This window comes from Leptonotus elevatus, chromosome 16 (assembly GCF_054856555.1).
Source record: "Leptonotus elevatus isolate MCC_2025b chromosome 16, RoL_Lele_1.0, whole genome shotgun sequence".
Taxonomy (NCBI): Eukaryota; Metazoa; Chordata; class Actinopteri; order Syngnathiformes; family Syngnathidae; genus Leptonotus; species Leptonotus elevatus.
This window is the reverse complement of record NC_141254.1, coordinates 17954884-17974909: the sequence shown is the minus strand read 5'-3', so window position 1 is coordinate 17974909 and position 20026 is coordinate 17954884. Positions and strand designations below refer to the sequence as shown.

General features: G+C 40.9%; 1 protein-coding gene across 3 annotated transcripts; it reads left to right on the top strand.

Moving 5' to 3' along the window:
- The first annotated feature begins 490 nt into the window (after positions 1 to 490).
- cfap54 (cilia and flagella associated 54) lies at positions 491 to 20014 on the top strand. 3 transcript variants are annotated; one of them, XM_086098694.1, is made up of 56 exons: positions 491 to 693; positions 1125 to 1230; positions 1307 to 1456; positions 1541 to 1706; positions 1793 to 1851; positions 1952 to 2095; positions 2233 to 2352; positions 2575 to 2676; positions 2966 to 3158; positions 3236 to 3334; positions 3436 to 3548; positions 3641 to 3749; positions 4371 to 4447; positions 4528 to 4647; positions 5595 to 5721; positions 5814 to 5869; positions 5951 to 6079; positions 6167 to 6347; positions 6420 to 6553; positions 6930 to 7127; positions 7199 to 7291; positions 7359 to 7547; positions 8519 to 8637; positions 8714 to 8861; positions 8963 to 9118; positions 9198 to 9320; positions 9409 to 9531; positions 9644 to 9767; positions 10516 to 10605; positions 10673 to 10799; positions 10914 to 11016; positions 11084 to 11157; positions 11226 to 11423; positions 11545 to 11711; positions 11785 to 11909; positions 12696 to 12905; positions 12992 to 13188; positions 13423 to 13558; positions 14291 to 14405; positions 14475 to 14828; positions 14913 to 15000; positions 15165 to 15335; positions 15417 to 15483; positions 15562 to 15747; positions 16483 to 16569; positions 16657 to 16776; positions 16926 to 16973; positions 17063 to 17204; positions 17307 to 17440; positions 17510 to 17664; positions 17753 to 17858; positions 17999 to 18146; positions 18329 to 18483; positions 18735 to 18878; positions 18962 to 19082; positions 19230 to 20014. In XM_086098694.1, the coding sequence occupies exons 1-55, from the start codon at positions 539 to 541 to the stop codon at positions 19073 to 19075; spliced, it is 7374 nt and encodes a 2457-aa protein (XP_085954820.1). In that variant the 5' UTR covers positions 491 to 538; the 3' UTR covers positions 19076 to 19082; positions 19230 to 20014. The 3 variants fall into 3 exon arrangements, with proteins under 3 accessions (XP_085954820.1, XP_085954819.1, XP_085954818.1); XM_086098693.1 differs by having other exon boundaries at positions 3641 to 3758; XM_086098692.1 differs by having other exon boundaries at positions 3641 to 3758; positions 16923 to 16973.
- The last annotated feature ends 12 nt before the right edge of the window (positions 20015 to 20026 follow it).

The window sequence follows — 20026 nt, the reverse complement described above, 5'->3', positions numbered from 1 at the left end:
TGATAGTACAAGCAAAACACTTGTTTTATTGTATCCCAAATGAATGATAAATTTTTTATTTTATTTTATTAATTTTTACATGTTTCATTTTTATTTTGTTTTAACAATATTATTATTGAAGTTGACTTAAATAGATTCCAACAATGGGACCAATTTAAAATGTACATTGGAGTCATGGCGAAAAAAACATATGTCCGCGTTGAAAAACAAAGATAATCCCCCACAAATACACACATACAAGTTTACAATGCTTTAAAAGGATCCTAAAAGACACGTGCATGATAGTCCCAATTTATGTCGACAAAGGTAATCAAACAAAAAACTAACGTGTGTAAATACTCGTCACGTGCTGTATTCACATCGCTGCATTATGATTGTAGTTGTATCTCCACAAATATACCACGACAATATAAGTCTGCAAATTCCGACTTTTTGTGAATACCTTAACGCATCACTGACAGTTTGTTTTATTTAGCGTCGTTACCATGGTGATATGCATCTCCCCTCTCACGCTCGTTGATGGGTTAAAAATACTATTATGGCCTCGATGAATTTACCAGCGACCTATTATGGCAAAGTTGACAAAAGAAACCCGGTCATTGTATCTTTTGAGCGAGACATTAACTCGTTTATGACAGTAATGAAACGAGCGGCGTCGTCCACCTGCCAGGACAACGTCGCTTATGCTAAAGGGTAAGCTAGCTAACTTCTAAATTTTGTGCGCTTTATTGAGCTAGGTAAATAGCACGACGTTTTTGTTTGTTTGTTTTTTAAATTATACACAATATGTTTTAGAACTTTGTTTTAGCTTACTCTCAACAGATTATTATAAACAAAACACTTGGTTTTGGTAGATAGTTACATGTTGGGGTTATGGACCATGTTGTATCTCAGTAAAATAAAAAATAAAATGAATACATTTGAGTACATTGTATGCTTTGAGGGTTTATTTTAGGTCATGTACTCTTATGTTTCTGAAGTTCCCAATAAATGACAACTTGTATTGTGGGCAAGGGGGAGTTACACTTGTGAAACGTAACTGATGGAGTGAAACTGTCATAATGAGGTGCCCTGCTGTCGCTGACATTATGTTATTGAGTGTTTTGTGTTAATAACATTGGCAGGGTTACAATGTTGGCAGAGATCTGGCGAAACTTCAAACCACGCCTGCCTTTCAAACTGTACCAGGAGCGCATGTTACAGATCGGAGATTTTCTCACTGGATTAAAGGTAATTGCCATATTGCCTTTGTGTATTGAGTCATTTGTTATTTATTTATTTATTTATTTGTCTCTTCTCCGTACAGTTGTACCAGACGGCTCTATCGCAAGGCTACAGTCTGCACCTGCTTCAGTTCTGCTCAACCAGTATAACTGACATTACAGATGTGGACCACTTCACTGGCTGCTTCTTTCCTGAAGGTTTTGACACAGACCAAGATGTCTTCATTATGAAGGTATTTTGCCACTCGAAGTGTTGCTGTGTCGTGTTATTGCTGAATCGGTCTTATTTTTGGCTCCTGGTCTGTGTGTCTGTTTAGGTCCGTTCAATGCTGGGCTGTGCGCTGTGCATATTTGAGTTGGAGAAAAGGCCCATGGTCCTCAGCCAGAAGGGGCTTTTGAAACTGCTGCATGTGCTGAACTTCATCAGGATAATGATGCAGGCTTTACAGCAGAACAAGCACCGTTGCTGGATAATTTATAATGGTCGACTCATTTTCTCTTTTGCTCAGTAAATACATTTGATGCGGCCAAAAAGCTGATATTTTCTTTCCAATACTCGCCCTTTCTAGGTACAACGCACATCTTCAAAATGTGTAGCTACCTGATGGCATTGAATCACAGTGCAAAGGTATGCTGCGTAACATACGGCGTCAAACCTAAAACTCTCCTTTTCACATAAAGCAGCATGTTATTTGATTCACTTTTTTCCTTTTTGTAATCCCTTCTAGGCATTGGAGTACCTCCTGTGGGCAAGCCTGACTTTAGAGTCGACCATGCCCGTCATGACTGTTAAACATCTGCCGTGGCTTGTCAAACTCTACTGTGCTGTCTGTCACTGTTACTATGACAACCAGGCTTCCCTCCACGCAGAGGTGAAACTCACTCGTCGCAGCTGTTCACCAACAAAGATAACGAACTTGGACCAACCTCAACCAGCTTCATTCGTGCTTATATTGAATCAAAAGGAAATCTTTTAATTGTATATTTCTGCGTTTTTGAATGCTTCTAGGAATTTGCCAGGAGAGCGCTTGGAAAAATCAACGACCTTGCAGAGCAGGAGAAGGATAAGGAGAATGGTGGTCCCACGAACAAAGAGACTCAAATGGCCTTCAGAGAAGCCTCCATTAAGGCATTAGAATACTTTAATATTTCGTTCCGTCATTTGTCTTTGCTAAAATTTGCTTCAATGTCAGTGGAAAACATACCAAGGTCAAGAAAGGCAAATCTTCATCTATACCTTTGCTTGTTGCTTTGCCGTCGTCTTTCTTTCTGAAAGTTAAATTAAGATTTTTAAATTGAAATCTAAATTATAATTGACTGTTAATGCTTTAGATGTTTATTTTTCTTCCAGCTGGCTGTCATGATGTTCAAGCGGGCCGTGTTCGAGACCAGGAGGAAGCCTAAACACATGATTACAATCAAGAGCAAAACTACTCCAAAGGACTTTCCAAATGTAAAGAAAAGAATTGGAATTCAGTATTTAGTCGAAAAGTCAATGTTGAATTGATAGGTTGCATTGCTGCTGCACCCCCCCACGCCCCCCTCCCCTATTCATTCCCATGGCAGGTTTCCAACCTAAAACATTCCTGGAATTTTGCAACTCTAGTTGCTTCTGGGAACTTAAAAAAAAATATATATATATATATATATATATATATTGTCGCTATTTCACCCTGGGAACAACAAATCTGCAAAGCTGTTTGTCATGATCCTTTTTTTAATATAGTCTGAATGTGCCGTAGATACCGTGGCCTCGTAATGCCACAGAGCGAATGCTGATGGGCCTTTTTGACAGTAGCGCATCCCAGTTTTTGGGCATCTGTGAAGCACTTTGGGACAGCTCCCTGCGCCCGTTGCAGGCAAGGCTGCCGGAAGAACTCGAGCTGCAGGAGGTGGTCCTGGAGCTCTTTGCCTCTGGTATCAGTATATTATCTGGTAGGTTAAAAATAATTAAAAAGAGAAAATGTTACTGGTGAGATTCAAATTGGAATGTCTGTGTGTTTTATATCAAGGAGTGGCGAGTACGAGTGAGCAGAAACGTCAAGAACAGCACTGCGTACCTCTTAGTGCGCTGTCCACAACATCAACTATGATTGAATTAGCCATTGCAGGTAAGTCAGCGGCATTTCTCTTTCTTTCTCCATTTTCATACATGTTTAGCAGCCAGCGAATTGTTTTGTGACTGTTCCGTCGTGTCTTGTTTTTACGACAGGAGAACACAAAGTTCCCATCGCTTCCGCCGTCAGGTTCATCAAGATGATGATTCAGTACAAGCAACCAGACGTTTTCATTGAAAATTCACGACTGATGCTGGAGATTTTGTCTGTGAGCTCTTTGCTTTGTCCAGTTTTGTAGAAAAGTCGAGGAAAATCTCGCTGTGACCGCATGTTTTAATGGACGCCGTGTGTTTATGTCAGGTTGTGGAAGGTCCCGCATTCAGGAAGGCAGAATACGAGCTTACCTTGATCAATGGTTTCACCGCTCTGAAATCCTCCCACAGAAGGCGCCTTAGAGAGGACGTCGCTGGTAGTAGAAGTGATTGTCTAAAGCAATGTTTTCTTATATTTAATTAGCCAAGGAGAATATTACATAGAACACAAAAAAACATGTACCGGTACAGACCATTTCACACAAATTCACAGAATTGGTGCCCAAGGGAATAAAATGCGTAAATGTATGATCAAATTAACTGTAAATTACATTTTATACTCAAGCAAAGTGTCCTACAAAAATCCGTTTGTGTTTATTTGGTGGCTCGGCCCTGTTGCTGGCAGACGGATAAACAAAAAACATTATTTGTAGTAAATACTAGTGATGGGAAAATGAAGCTTCATGAAGCACTTGTAATATTTTTTGACTCCTCTAGATGCCACTCTTGGTTGAAAAATGCAGTGGAAATGTAATCAATTTCCTTTGCCTTTATATTTAAACCAAGAGCACCATCTAGGGGAGTCAAAAAATATCACAAGTGCTTCATGAAGCTTCAATTGCCCATCACTAGTAAATACTAATTGTCTAACTGCATCATTTTTTGCGGCGCATGATCTGACGATCACTCACAAAACTTATGCCTCCCATTTAAAAAAATCAAAAGCCAAATGACGTTTTTATGCCAAACCTGCTTTTGCTCATCAATATTTTCTACAGACAGATACAGAGGGTCACTCGATGCCATCCTCGGCCTGACGGAGACTCTGCACAAGGCCGTTTGTGATTCTGTCGCTGTGAGTTGTATATGAGGGGATGGAGGATTTCCTATTCGTTCCGCAAAAGATCACGTATGTATGCATGTGTTGTTTTGTAGGAGGCGAAGCCGGAAGTAGAACTCGTTTGGGATGTTTTGCTCTTTCTCTGGGGGAAGCTGAAGCTGGTGATACAGATGGATCAGATAAAAAACCCAGAATACACACAGGACCATGATAAGGTAAAACATTAACAGCGAGAGTGTGTTTAAAGTCGGGTGTCAAAATTTGTGGGTTCATTTGGAGTTCATTTAAAGTTGCTGTAACTCCATTCAGTTTTTTAACGCGCGATTAATGACCACCCTATACTTGGAAATGCTGTACTGCGGGAATTCCAGTCGCAACACAGCAGACACGTCCACGTCAAAATTTAAAAGTAATAAATTGAATAATAATGCACTTGTTTGTGGAGACTGGGGTCAAGTTGTATGTTACAATTTTAAAAATGTGCAGAATTTTACAAGTGACTTCATCTTAAAGATTAGATGGCTCTTAATATGAAAATAAAAATGCAATTATGCCATCTAGTGGCAGAAAATGACCTCAAGATCACACTCGTTTTTTACAGTACAGTACATCTTTTTAATTCTAACTCCATTTTATGAATTATTATGAAATTACTGTATCAATGACTAAAAGATGCAGCCATATTTCTATTTAAACCCCCCTCACTTTGATCATAAAATCACCTGACACCCATAGTTTAAAGTGTTATTTTTCACCACCGAGGGCGCTTTTTCGGGAGCACCGAGTCCTGTCTATTCTATTGAGCAGGGGTGGGCACACTCTGTCCTCAAGGGCCGGAGTCCTACAGGTTTTAGATGTTTCCTTTCTCCAACACAGCTGATATATGATCAGCTCATCAGCAAGCTCTGCATAACCCTGATAACGAACCTGTCGATTGGAATCAGCTTGTATTGGAAAAGGGAAACATCCAAAACATGCAGGACTCCGGCCCTCGAGGACCGAGTGTGCCCACCCCTGCTATTGATCGTTGTTTTTCATGTTTCTTGCACGGGTTAAGTCCATTTCATTGCTCTGTACTTGCTTTGTCTTTTGCAATGACAATAAAGATCCATTCCATTGCCATAATAGTTGATTTTCCTACTTCATACTTGTGCCCATGCAGTGGGCGTGGTGCCTGTTCCTGCAGTGTGAGGTGGCCTTTGCTTGTGACCTGGCAACGATTGACTGCATAAAGACAGCAGAGATGATCCACAGCTTGGTCTTGCTGCTGGAGAATGCGGCCGATCGCAGTAAGCAGTGTGATCCCTGAATAGCACGGCGATGTCGTTTTATACATTTAGCGAATGTTTTGATTTCTAAAACCCATTTTTGTTCTCCGCAGTAACACCTAAAGTCAAAGTTGGCAGTGACAAGAAATACTGCTTCACTCTGCTTAAGGTACCGAATTGCCTTTTGCATAGCATCAATAGTCGTAATATTAAATGTAAGCTCAATGCAAGATTGTGTTGTTGTTTGCAGGGCTCACGTCCGGAGCTTCTTCAGCAAGTGTGCATGGTGGTTGAGAAGGGGTTCGAGGCTCTGGTCAAGCGCATAGTCACACTCATGCCCCAAGATGGCTCAGCTCCACCTGACATTACATACCTGCTGGCACGTATTGTATAGGAGAACTCCTGTATTCGTTTGGCAAAAGTTTCACGTTTGGGTGCTGTGATTGTCCTCTCGTTCTCTTCCAAGAGGGAAGATGGAAACGGAGAGACTGAAATAAGCGAGAAGCAAAAGGAAGAAATCGAATCAGACGTTAAAAGGGATCGATCCAGCCAGTCGACGCATACATCCATGCTGGCCATAGATGTTCTGCTTGAACTGGACATCATCTACCACCGAGCATCTCTCAAGTTAATGCAGTTAAATGCAGGTGAGCTTCATTTGCTGCGTTGCTGAAGAACTATTGCATTTGGCAGATGCTTTTACTGCTTGATGTCTTCAGTGACGGAATCTGCTCTCGTGGACAAGATCAAGAAGAACAAAGTATCGAAAGCGCTTTTCCTGATACAGAAGTCTTTGCTGTTGTATGATGGAAAGAAGTCAAATGAGTCCAGTGTAACCAAGAGTCTACTAGAGGTTGTATACAAAAAAATATTTATAGACTACTGTGCTCACAAAATGTACGTTTAAGGATATTTGGATTGTGCGTGAAATTTCAGGATCAACCTAAAATCCACTCTAATCTTTGCAGGTCGACTTTATTGAGTGGATGTTCTTCGGTCAAAAATGACATATGTCAGTTTTGCCATTTAGCTCCTTGCCAATGAACAGCAAGTAGTGTAAAAGTCACTAAACAGTCGGTCCAAGTAGTTCACGTGTTAAGGTTGTAGTGCGTTTTAAGTTGATCCTGAAATTTCACTCCAATATCCTTAACTTTTTGTGAGTAGTGTATTCGTCTCACGCTGCTTACTGACATTTACAAATATCCAACAAATCATATCACTTTCACCAGGAAGCCTGCATTTTAATAGAGAAGGCAGCAATAGAAGAAAGAAAACTCTATATTGCCAACAACCCAAAGTTTGCACTCGAAAATAAAGGCAAACTAATGAAGGAGGAGAAGGAGATCCCACCACCCCGTCCTGTCTTGATCTCACGCACCAAGCGCTCCTTGACCTTTGCCCCCGCCCCCTATCACATGGAGGAACAAGTAAGGCTTCCTCTCCCTCAAGTGCATGAACAGCAAAATGTGTCACAATTCATTTCCCGCATACCCCAAAGGTGTGCTGGTACCAACTGTGTGGACGTGCAGCGGAGGGCCTCGACTTGAAAGTCCGCCTTGGAGACTGCAGCCTGGCGGGAACTGGAAATTTGGTGTGCCGCTTATCCAAATGTGGTCATCTAAAGAACCCATGCTAAAAAAATGATGAACTGTTTGCAGGTACCGGCAGTATGTGGTGAATGGCAGCTGAAGGCGGAGAGGCTGGAAGCCAACCAGACATATGTTTTCGCCATAGCAGCGTACACCTGCCAAGGGAAGTTGCTGGGCAATGCCATTGGAGCGTCAACCTTCCCGCTAATGACTTCCATGCCGCAGTCACTGCTTTCCTCGTGGGCTCACTTGGCACAGGTGCACTTTCTTTCCCTTTTTTTTTTTCTTTTTTTTTTTCTTTTTTTTTTAAGAGCTCAGTATTGTTCATTCGGAAATGTCATCATCATTGCTCATTTTTTTTATATATATATATATATATATATATATATATATATATATTTTTTTTTTGTGTGTGTGTGTGTGTGGGTGAGTATGTGTATGTGCGTGCGTACGTGCGTGCGTGCGTGCGTGCGTGCGTGCGTGTATTTGTTAGCTCACCAGAAAACCTATTAGAAAAAATCTCATACCGTTCACCTAAACCGAACACCAGGAGACCCGAGGGGACCAAAGAAAACCAAGGAAGGTGAAATCCAGCACCGACCAGACACCCCCCACCAGAACTCCTCCCCAGCCCAAGAAACATCCAGACCCCAACAAATCCAAAAAACATAAAATCAGGGAGGCCTCAAGAGACCAAAGGAGAGACCGAGAAAAGGAAGGAAGGACAGACGAAGCCGCGTGAGATCCGCAGACACCAGGCAGCCTCCACCGATTCAATGACCTGAGGAGGAAACAGATTGTGTCTGAGTTTCGGTAGATGCTGGTGTGGTGGATCTGGCATGCATGAAAATCTCCACCAAAGAGGGGAGCCGTCGACCCCCGCCGGAACAGAGCAAGCGCAACACCTCAGGGCCCCCCAGGCCGCGGCAGCGCCAAAGGACGACCCCCGGGCCCCGCCAGGGCCACCGGCCGGAGAGCAAACCCAGGAGCAGGAGCGCCCCCCGCCCCAACACGGCCCGCGCCCCCGGCCCAACGCAGCAGGACGGGGCACTGCAGGCCCACCAGGCACCCCACCGGCCCCCAACCCCCGCACCCCCCACGACCCCCCGCCCCCCATCCACCCCCGCCACCCACCCCAACCCAGCACTTTCTTTTCCTGTGGTTTTGCACATTTCAACAAATATTGTGTTAGGAAGGTAACTTTTTTTGGGGGGGGGGTCTGTTCTCAGGTGGCATTTCAAACCAAACAATTTGACATCGCAAAGAAAGCGTGCAAGGAATTATGGAACCATTTCACTCTTCCTGACGGTGGGCCCAACAAAACACAAGATGGACTTGCTTCAACGGCGTGAGTTAGCTTGTACCTCAATCCAACAGAAATGTGCTCCTTTGCTCATCTCAATCTACTCTCATTGTCTTTAAAGGCTGAACATGAAGTATCTGCAATGCTCGTCTCCGCTGCTGTGTCAGCTCTTCCTCACGTCCATCTTCATTGAGACGGACATCAACATTCAGCAGCACTCACTGCTCCGCGACACAGACAACATCTGTGGACTCTTTGTCTGGAAACAGGTGGAGTCTTTGACTCCAGCATAAGAAATCACTTCCCAACGTGTATCCTTTTGAAATGGATTTATGTCAACAACATTTGCACGTATGCGTTGTTTATACAGGAAGCCAGACTCGCTGAATGTGAACGATTGCTGGTCGCCATGGACTTGGCAATGTGGCTAAATGACAGCAGTTCCGCCGTTCAAGCTGTAATAAGCTGTTACGGCCTCTTGGTTCCATTCATCTTCCATCAGATCCCTTGCGATCTTGCAGTAAAGGTAAAATATCATGAATAACTTTTCCCCCCATAGTGGAATATTTTTTCCAACCAAATTTGTATTGTGTTTCTTTTTTTAGTTGCTGACCAAATCTTTGAATGTTCTAAAAGAGAATGAATCTCACCTCAAACAAAAATGGTCCAAAAACACAGTGGAGACCCTTATGCACATGATTGCCTGCATCACCAACTATCTGTCCAAAGTATGCATGCAAGTCCCCGAGAAATGCGAGCAGTTTTTACATCTGGATATTGGAACTTTATTTGTCAGTAATTATCCTCCATCGGCAGGCCTTGTGGGCACTAAAGGAGCATCGGAAGGCCTCCGTGGTGATCGAGTGCGGTCGTGTTCTTCTCCAAGACGTCTTTGATGCTCAGGAGCGCTTCATTAGACTTGCTTGCAAGCGTGTGTCGGTAAAGATGAGTGCTACCCCCCCCCCCCCCCCCAAAAAACGATATGTAATCAAGATCTATTTAGGCTTCAATTTTTTTATCATTTCTTGTGTTTTTGTGTGCGTGTTCATAGTCAAAGATAGATGATCCGACTGCAGTGAAGAAAGAAATGAAAAAATGTGTTCAACTGAAGGCAATATTTTTGAAGTTCAAGGAAGTCATCACAGCTGAAGCAGATCCCGACACAGTGATGATAGGTAATAAGCTATTTTTTTTTAAAGTATTACAGTTGAACTTCCAAAGTTGAACAAACAAGTTGTACACGGCCTTATTTCAAGGTATCAGTGCTCCACTTGTTGCGGTTTTAAAATCAGAAACTAGAAATTAAAAGAATATACAATGCTCATTAATTTTAAGGAAAATTGACATATTTGGATATTTAGGCCTTTCTTCAAAATGAGCTGTCATTGTTTATTTTTGGAAGTTTCACTGTATCAAAATTACTAGTGGTATCGGTATTTGGTATCGGTATCTTTGACTAGTCAACAGGCAGATCATGTGATAACATCTTGCCCCACGTGCCGACATCCAGATGGGGTTCATGTTCTGACAGCTATTGATGAGAACCTGGTCAATTGGCTAAATAATAAATGCTCACATGTGAAAATTCACTCCAAACGAAGAAGAAGACTAGTCAACAGTTGAGTACTCGTACTCGTACTCGTATCGTTCTGGGAAAAAAAAAGTGGTATTGAACATCCCTACTTTTGAGACGCTAATTCCCAAAAATGTTGTTTCCATTCTAAACGACATTTTTGTGACATTTGATTTCGGAGGTTCCATTGTATTTTTGCACTTTTTAATGAGCCCAAATGATCAGCTACGGAACACATTTAGCTCAATTCTAAAAACCAAAAACACAAGCACATAACATTGCATATCGCAAGAATATGAAATTGCTCATTTTCTACAATAATCAGATGCCCACTATATATCTTTCCACAGAGAGTTCCCCCTCACTGAGTGGTTCTGAGGACACAGCCACGTTGCGTGAGCGGATCTTCACAAGCACCCTACAGCATGCTTATCGAATTGGTAAGTAACATGTATCGTATTAAGTTTCAAATCAACAATTCCTATTTGCGTGACTATTTCGTCATAGTGATGCAGCTCGGCAGCCATCCGAATTTTGTGGAGATTTCGGCGCTATTACTTCAGAGAGCCTTAGAAGAAGGACAGCTGGATCTTGTTTTACAATGGGGTAAAACCATATTTGGATTTCTCGCCAGGTATACGGGTTCATTATTTCTGCTTTTTGGTTCTTGACTTTACAATAAATGATCGAGATTTTGCCTACGGTTGACAGACATAATAACAGTTTGCAAATGGCTGTGTTTTTATAGGCGAGATGACGAAATGATCATGTCCACCAAATGTTCGGAGAGAAACACGCCGTGTGATAAAGAAACCAATGAGAACTCTGCGACAGAAAGTCAAACATCGCAGGTAGTACACATCGGGCTTACAATTGCGCGTGGCTTCATAATATGATCGCAACGGTCTTTTATTACAGAAGACCACAAAAAAGGCTCCAAAGAAACGGAAGAAGCTTCGACGCGGCGCGCTTCTGACGGCGAGGACTGTCAGGTAGGCGACGTGCGTTCGACGTGTAAATCGCAGCGATGTCATCCCAATGGCGCGCTCTTATTGCACAGGGAGCTGAAGGCTGTCGAGAGGCTGCTGTCCTCGATGAATACCGTCGTGGAGCGACACTCCAGGCGGCTCCAGCTGAGAAGGAGGTGCTCCGAGGAAAGAGTGTGGAGGTGTCAGATCAATTACAGCATCGGGCGGGCACATCTCACGCTATTCGAACAGGGCCTGCAGCCATTGCATGAAGAGTCGCCGCAATCCAGGTTCAAACGTAGCTCATTGAGCATCATGCCATTTACTTCCCGTAGCCCCAACATACCAAAATCCAGCCCTCTCATTGGACTGTGCCGCAGTACAGACTGAATGATGTCGTTTATGTTTCAGGTACAGTCACTTGAATCTCTCCATCTTCTTTCTGGCCAACTCTGGTGTGCTGTTGAAGAGGAACTTACAGGAACAGCTATCCACCATATGCGAAGTGACTTCCGAGAAAGACTTGCCACGGCCTGATCTGTCAGATGAAACTTCGAGCAAAGATTGCGATAAACAAGGTGGGTAAGATGTTGAAGACAATGAAAAACGAATTGAAATAGAGAAAACATTACTTTTGCTTCTTTCCACTAGAGGATAGTACTGACAGTGTGGAGAGTGGCGAGGAGATGGAAGAACACTCGCAAAAGCCAGACGTGCCGAAATCCATGCCGTTGGACTCGCTGGAGAAAGCGGTTTTGCATCTACGAAGGGCCATGGTACAGTTTGTTAACATTGACCAGGGATGAGCAAGGATTTGATTTTTAAAATATGGGCCAGGCCGTTTTTTTTTTATACAATATAAATGTGTAAAGTAAATTAATATATAATTATTCTCATCATTTAATATGAATTTAATTTGAACTGTACTACTATTCAATAAAATCTTTATTTATTTATTATTATTTTACTAATTTGCATACCATACAGAATTGTTCATTTTAACAATAAAATGTTTATTGTTAAATTGTATTATTTATAGTTAGCTTATGAAAACCAATTAACCAACTATTCAATAAAATAAACCAATATGTAATTGGTTATTTTATAAATATATTTGTATTTTATGTCAAAGTATTTATTTTAATGACATAAAAATAAATGCTCATTTTTTAATTTTTTTTATATTTTATTTGATGTGAAATTATTAACTGTAAGGCTTGCTCATTTTACTTTCATTATTTACAATTAAATATAAATAATTATGCAATTAAAATACGTTAGTGTTTTATCATTTACAGTATGTAAAATAATGAATAAATACGTTTTAAAGTAACCGATTTTAGAAAGTAAAATGGCTCTATTAACTCAAAAGTCTAGTGGTTCAGACGAAAGAAGGAATCAGGACACACAAAAACAAATGTTTAATGAGTGAACTTTACTTAGCAACATAATTTAGTTTGCAAGCTGACCATGTACTGTTGAACAGTACAAAATTAAAAATTGCAGTCACATAATGTTACAATTTTTTTAGTGGTATGTATTGCATTCTCCCCCTTTTTCAGGTATTGGCCCACCGCGGAGGCCACTGGACAAATTTGCAGAAAGTCTGTCACACTGTGTGGGAAGAAAGCAACAGACTTTTTACATTAGTAGACAAAGTTTGTCAGACTCAACCTCCCTTCCTGCTTACATCACATGAGTTGCAAAACACATTAACCCCTTTGCTAGTGCTCGCAACAGATCTTATCATGGACATGCTAAGCAGACTCGGAGTAAGTGTCCCATACAGTACATGTTGCATATGTTCTAAACAGCAAACAATACTGAAGTTTCATCTATTTTTGGTTGCCACCTCCAGCTGTGGCATTTGTACGACAGCGTGACTGAAGAAGAGCAAGAGTTCAGTCTGTGTTTCTCCGCCCCGCTGGATGACTGCACCCAAGTGGACATGCGTTTTGTGCAGAGTCTGGTGTTGCGTACTCTGGAGCTGCTCCATGACAGCGGCAAATGGGAACGCCTGGCACACTTTGCCCTGATTTTCAACTCGTACACCCGGTAAATGTTATTAAGCTCAATTTAAGCACACCACGAGAAGAGTTGAGTTGAAAAAATGTGCTGAACAAAAGTACAATACATTTTATGTCGACAAATGTGCATCATACTCAGGTGTGTTTCTATCGTTTCATCTTTCCTGTCATTCAGCGCCATTGACGGCTATACACGTCAAAGATCCATTTTCACTGGGCTGGCAGTGAACAAGTTAATGTATTATTGTCGATGTCATCCTAGGGAACGATATGCCTTGACAGTGACTCCCCTGTTGGTCCTCGCCCAGAGGAAACTCCTTGAAAGGATCTGTACTAACGGAGGGTCTAAAGTCCCACAGCCACACCATGTCAAGACTCAGTGGGTCACTGGCAAGGAGGTAAAAAAAGCAAACAAACATGTTTGAGCATCATCATTCAGGATATGACAACTTTATTTATCCCTATAACGCCAAAAGTATCATATTAAATACAAGACATTTTGAGCTCTCTCTCTCTCTCTCTCTCCTCCCTATTTAGGCTTAATGTTTAGAAAATATGGTGGTCAATTAAATTTATTTTGCTCTCTTGACTTTATGTTTTCATAATTGTTCCCATATACTTATTGTGATCTATTAAGTTATTTAATTTTGGATCATATACAACATAACTATTGATGTTGGTTACTTATTCAAATGTTTAATCTATTTTAGATTGATACATGAATACATATAGAAATATACATCGTCATTAAAAGACTGTAAACTAAAGTGGGCTGGTCTGAGCCACGAAACTCCAGGGCTGAAAATGAGTCCCAGTCCGGGCCAATACTTATTAATAATGGGAAATGTCCTTTTTGATTTTGGAAAGACTAATATGTTTGCTCTGTCTGTTTATTATTAGATTTTTGACAGTTATAAATGTGCAAATTCAAAGCATTGTGACCGGATGTATCAAATATGACACTAATCAAAAGTAATATGTGGAAGTTGACCCCCCCCCCCCCCCCCCAAAATAAAAATGGTTAGTTCAAAAGGACCAATAAATACTCTATTTACAAAGTATCCGAATTTTCTCTCATGGTTCAGACTTTATCGGGTTAAAAGCATCCAATTCTCGCCTTTATGTTTCAGGTAACATACAATAGTTACGCTGGGTGTCAGCTGTTCAGTGGGTGGATCCGCCAATCTGCTAACCAGTCATCAAGCTCTGTGAAGTTGACGCCGAATGAAGATACCGAACTCATAGGTTGGAATGCCAACTGTACCTACGCATGTGTTTTGATTGTTTTAGTAACGTTTTCTATGTGTCGTTAAGATGCAGAAATGAAGCGCTCTCAGTCCCTTGTGTGTGTTCCTCTGGATGTGGCCAACACACTGCACTATTACCGGCAAGCTATTGAAAGAATACCGCATTGTCTTCAAGTGTTCCGCTATAGCAGATCATTACTGCTGCTGCTATTGGCCCATTCGCAACCGGGTTTTGAAACTGAGCAGTGCTGCGAGTTTGCGTCAGACTTGATTGACTTCAATCCTATACTTATCACCACACCAAACATCCAACCATGGGACCTGATTAATAAAGACCACATCACTCCGGACACGCTCTACAATCTCCCCGTCAGCCCCGACTACATGTCCAGAATCATCTCTACGTACTTTGCAGCCACAAGTAAGAGCACAAAAATGCATGACTGACAAGTGTGTTTTCAGGTAACTTAACAATTTGTGAACTATTTATTTTCATTCCTTACAGAATATCTCCAGTCCAACAACCAAGAATCCCTCAGCGTGTTTGCCCTGCATGAAATGGGAAACCTGCATTTCTACGATTTAAACACACGGTGGGAAATCTATTTTCTCCCCGGTCTGTGAATGTGTGCATGCTGAAACAAGTCTTCTATTATAAGCCTTTTCTATGTAATTACACTGTCAAAACTAAGAGGAACTCAGCTTTTCATTATTGTCCTGGATGTTTACCCCCCCCCCCCGTTTTTTTTACATGTAGGTTGGCACACTCTTGCTGGACTAAAGCTGTTGATGCTGCCTTACACAGCTCAGGGGTGATAGATAAATGGGATTGGGTGTCATTTGGGGGCGGCACCCCGCAACATACTCTGAGACAGGCTGGCCTTTGGGGATGTCTACAGGCGGCGGTGATCACTGCTAAAATTGCGCAGTAGGTTCTTATCCTTTTTTTTCTCATATGTGTCGACAAGATAGGCCTTTGACACTTCATCTATTTGTGGTATATGTGTAGATATATTCTAACTTCAGATTTCAGCCAGAGGACCAAATGCTGCCTTTTGTCAGCTCACCTTTTCAAGGTAAATTATTGGCTGATTTGACATTCGATCTCATTATGAGTAGTGCATTTTTACATCTATGATTCCCACCGTTCCTAGTGTGTGCTGTGCTGCTCCTTGGCTCATCCCCCGGATGACTTCAAGTACGCCTCATACAGCATCGGTGATGAACTGCTCCCCGGAGTCGACCTTTTCTCAGAACCCCACAGGGCCGATCTCGCCGTCACTGTCGGCAGCCTGAACTTCATTTGCCAGTGGCTGTTCATCGCAAGCTATTACAAAGTGGTAAACACACATTTAACCCACGGGTCTTTTTTTTTTTTTTTTTTTAACTAAACTTGTGGTATTTGTGCCCAAAAAGTGCTCCGCTCTTGAAGTGTGATAACTAAGTCAATTATGAATATATTATTTTATTTTTTAATTCAAATTGGAATATTTCATATCGCAAAATTAGAGCCTTGAAAAACTCAGTAGTCTACAATCATAACCGAAGAATTTTTTATGCATAACTGGTTTACAGTATATAAAAAATTATGATTTCTAAAGGGAGTCAATGTGACAAAAAAAAATAATTTTATAAAGAAATAAATAATTTGCAATAATTTAGACATTTCCACATTGTGCCATTTTGGACCTCTACGTGTTATGACAATCTGCTGAAATTTTTAGCTTCCTAGTGTTTACAAAAAAATACTTTTTCTTTGTTATAACACATAAAAAAAGACAAAAATGGGACAAATACCACCTAGGGATTAAATTAATAATACGTAAAACATACTACACATGAATTGCACTTGCATAATCTGATGAGATCCAATATAAGATCTGTATCAAAATTCTGCCTTTGAAATATGACAGTTTATTCTTGAAATTGAACTTCAACCAGGTGTTAGATTGCACTGCTCCACGACTGGGGCAAACCTAATAATCTCATTAAATTATTTAGGTGTACCGTGTAAGTATGTTCAGTATTTAGTAAGTATAAAATTATAGCGTGTTGAATAAAGTTTTTAATTTCAGCTTCTACCCATGCTGGCACTTTATCAACATTTTGTGGGGACATTTTGCAGAGACGTTCAACGCAATGTTGAAAGCAGAATACTTAAGGTCAGCATAAGTTTTATGTTGATTGCTCTCACTTGTCATTTTTCTCTTCTGAATTTGTTGCATGTATTTGGTTGATATCTACTGTAGGTACGAGCGCTCACTGAACTGTGCTTCTTCTCGGAAGCCATAAAAGAGACAGAACAGCTCTCGAGAGGGGCGGGGATTCTTCTACCCAATGGACGCTACATCGTTCGTGAGTCTCGCCAAGTAAGAGCGCTGACACCCCCTTTTATGTTACTGATTTTTAACGCCAGTTTAAGAATGCCAGATGGGTCATGTTGGTCACATTGGATTTTAGACTGCACAGTGCAACTTCATAAAACTTGATTAGATAATACAATATGTTTGTTCAGCAGTCAAAGAAGATGTTTTTTAACAACAAGTCCCTCCTGGAAAATATTCAGGTATTGTCTCTGCTCGATTTAAATGTAGTTGATCGCTGTGTCATTAGTTCATTAGTTGTTTTTGCAAATCTATATGACTTTTGTCTTAGGCTTTAGAGGAACTTGTGAGCTGTGAGCTTTCTCCAGAGGTCAGCATGCTTTATGGATCCGCATTGGATCTCCGATTTAACCTCGCACGTGTTCAACTCGCCCTGGCCATCAGTAGCACTGTAAAGGGTCCTCCTGAGCCAGGTCTGTAAACGTCATTATTTTTCTTCTAGTATCATCATTCACATTGAATATTGCAGCATCCAATCTATTTTTTTTTTTTTTCATATGTACAAATCTGATTAGTGACTGATTATAAAGTCGACCCAGAGGAACAGGAACCATTCCCTGTGGACACTGAAGAGCCGGACCAAGAGAAGGAAAAGCCAAAAGTGAGGGAATTTCCTTTCCAGCAAAACCTCACTCTTGAAAATATCAAGGTAAGAATTTTTCACCTTTGCTTCACTTCATTTCCTGTCTTTGTCGGTCATCTTTCTTTTCTCTTGTAGTACTTACTACTAGAAGCTGCTACAATCTTTTTGGACTTCATATTGGAGAAACTCCCATGTCCATCATACAGTGAAATTGAGAACATGGAATTGAAACTAGAGGCAAATCTTCTCAAGACCAACCTCTACCTTCAGCAAGGACATGTTGCACAAAGGTATTAAGCACTTTGCGCGTGTGTTAATTTGATGTTCACATTTGATATATTATGTCAATTATTTCGTTTCATATTTGCACATCCTCAGTTCCGACATGGCAGTTTCATCGTTGGTGCTACTGCAGGACTTTAAAGAATCCATACCGGATCCTAAGAAACCAACTTCTGAGCTTCCATTTGCTGAAACTGAACAGGTCACATGACTGTTAGATATTTGAAAAAAAAATGCCTTGGGGGGAAAGGGTGGGGGTCGGGGGGGGGGGGGGGTGACAAGAATGGTTGATCTCAATGTGCGAGGATGCATGTGGCAATTTGTGTTCTGTTCTGCCATCAGGGGACTGAACCCTGCATACAGCATGACGACTGCCCCAGAGCAGTTGAGGCCAATGAGAGGGTCGGCGGTGCTCTGTGGTTACGTTGCCGCGTGGCACTGCTCCGTTGTGTGCTTGTGCAGGCTTCCGATGTCACAGTTCCTAATCCAGGTCTGTCTTTGTGGTTTCTTTGTCTCACATTCAGGGCTCCGGTGTGCATTCACAAATGCATGCAAGGTCAAATTAAATTATTGGGTATAATACATTTTAGGTCTATGCTGAAATGTTTAGCCAAAAGCTCTGCATCGCTGACATTTTGTGAGTAGTTCATACTTCCAAAACATCTTTCAAAGGGAAGCTTCACGACAAGGCAGCTCAGGTGTTAAAGCAGAGCCTGGAGGACTGTGCTCAGTTGGGAGATGTCGACACTCAAGCTCTTTTGCTGGTCGAAGGTTCACAATTAAAATCACGAAGAGGCAGGGGAGACGATGGCTTGTCACTATTGCAGGTTGTTTATTCTTGAAATTGTACTTCAAACAGGCGTAAGATTGCACTGCTCCAACACATCATGAGAACAGAGAAAAAAAATCTGACAAGAGATTAGCAGAGTAGTGGTAACAAAGCATTTGATGTAGTGTATACAAAATGGAAATTAAATATTAGAAACATATGCTAAATAATTACTTGAATTCAGAATGTGAACATGAATGCATAGCTGGTAGATGAGCACCATTGTAACTCTATTGTGTTTGTTTATAGGAAGCCGTGAGCCTTCTGTCAGGACGGACTCGCATGCCACCAGGATCCCGCGTGACTCTAATTAGAGCCACTTTGCGTCTCAGTAGTTTAAAAAGCACACAAAGCAAACTTCAAAATCTGACTCATAAGCTTTTACAAAAACAGGTAGAAGCAAGAACGCACGCAAATAGTTTGCACATAAATATTGTCGCTAAGTCTGTTTTCTTCCTTTTTTTTTTTTTTTTTAGCTGAGTGAGTTTGGTGAGAATGTTATATTGGAGGATGGAAAAATTTCAATTTCTCCTCCTGGACCCAAAAACATTTACCTTCCTTACATTCAAATGTTAAATCAGACAACTTAGCAAAAAGGTAAGTGCAGTTTTTCAATACATTTGATGTCTTATGACAAAAAATCCATCCATAATCCATCTATGCATATGTTTTGGATGGAAAATGTGTGTGAACTGTGTTTTTTCTTTTTTCGTGTGTAATGCTTTCATGTACAATTCCTTTCAGGTCATATTTTGGATCTCTGTGGAGGCCATTCCAGTGCAGGGGAGAATATCTGAATGCATAGATCTTCCAAGCCATTTACTGAGTTCAAGAGAACTCAAACAAGATGTTTTATTTTTAATAAAAATGAATAAGTGACATTTTTCTCTATTTTGCCTACGGCAGAGTAAACCAAGGTCAGGATCTAGAAAGTGAGGAAGACCTAAATAAATACTGTCCAGGGAATGAACAGTAATTCCCAATGTCAGTCCAAAGATGATGATCAATCAACCATTTTCATGATAAAAAAAAAGTAGAAAAGAATTGAATGAATGTTTTGCTTCATATAATTAAAAGACTATACATAATTCAGTGTCAGGTTTATATGACGGGTTTCATTCCATGCGCCATAACTCAGCAAGCAACCAGCAGCGCAGTCATCAAACCCTTGACTTCAGAACTGTGAACGACGTGCAGAACACGAGACCACTGTGCTACAAAGTGTGTATTGTTTTTATATTTAAATACAATAATAATAAAAATGAGTACTTAATTTCCAGGAACGTTAGGAACAACCCAGAGAACAAAGGCATGCTCTAATAATAGTTTAGTGAGTTGTTTAAATTATTACTGAACTTTCCACCTGCTGTGCTCTTAATTGACATATAATATGTTTTTATCCTGTCTAATTGATTTATCGTTTAGTTCCTCAGATTAGCCAATTCTAATGTAAGTACTGTACTCATTTCTAAAATGTATTTTGCATCATGAATGGGATTTATCGTGATTTAAATAAAACACAGTTGTGAGTTTTCCGAAAA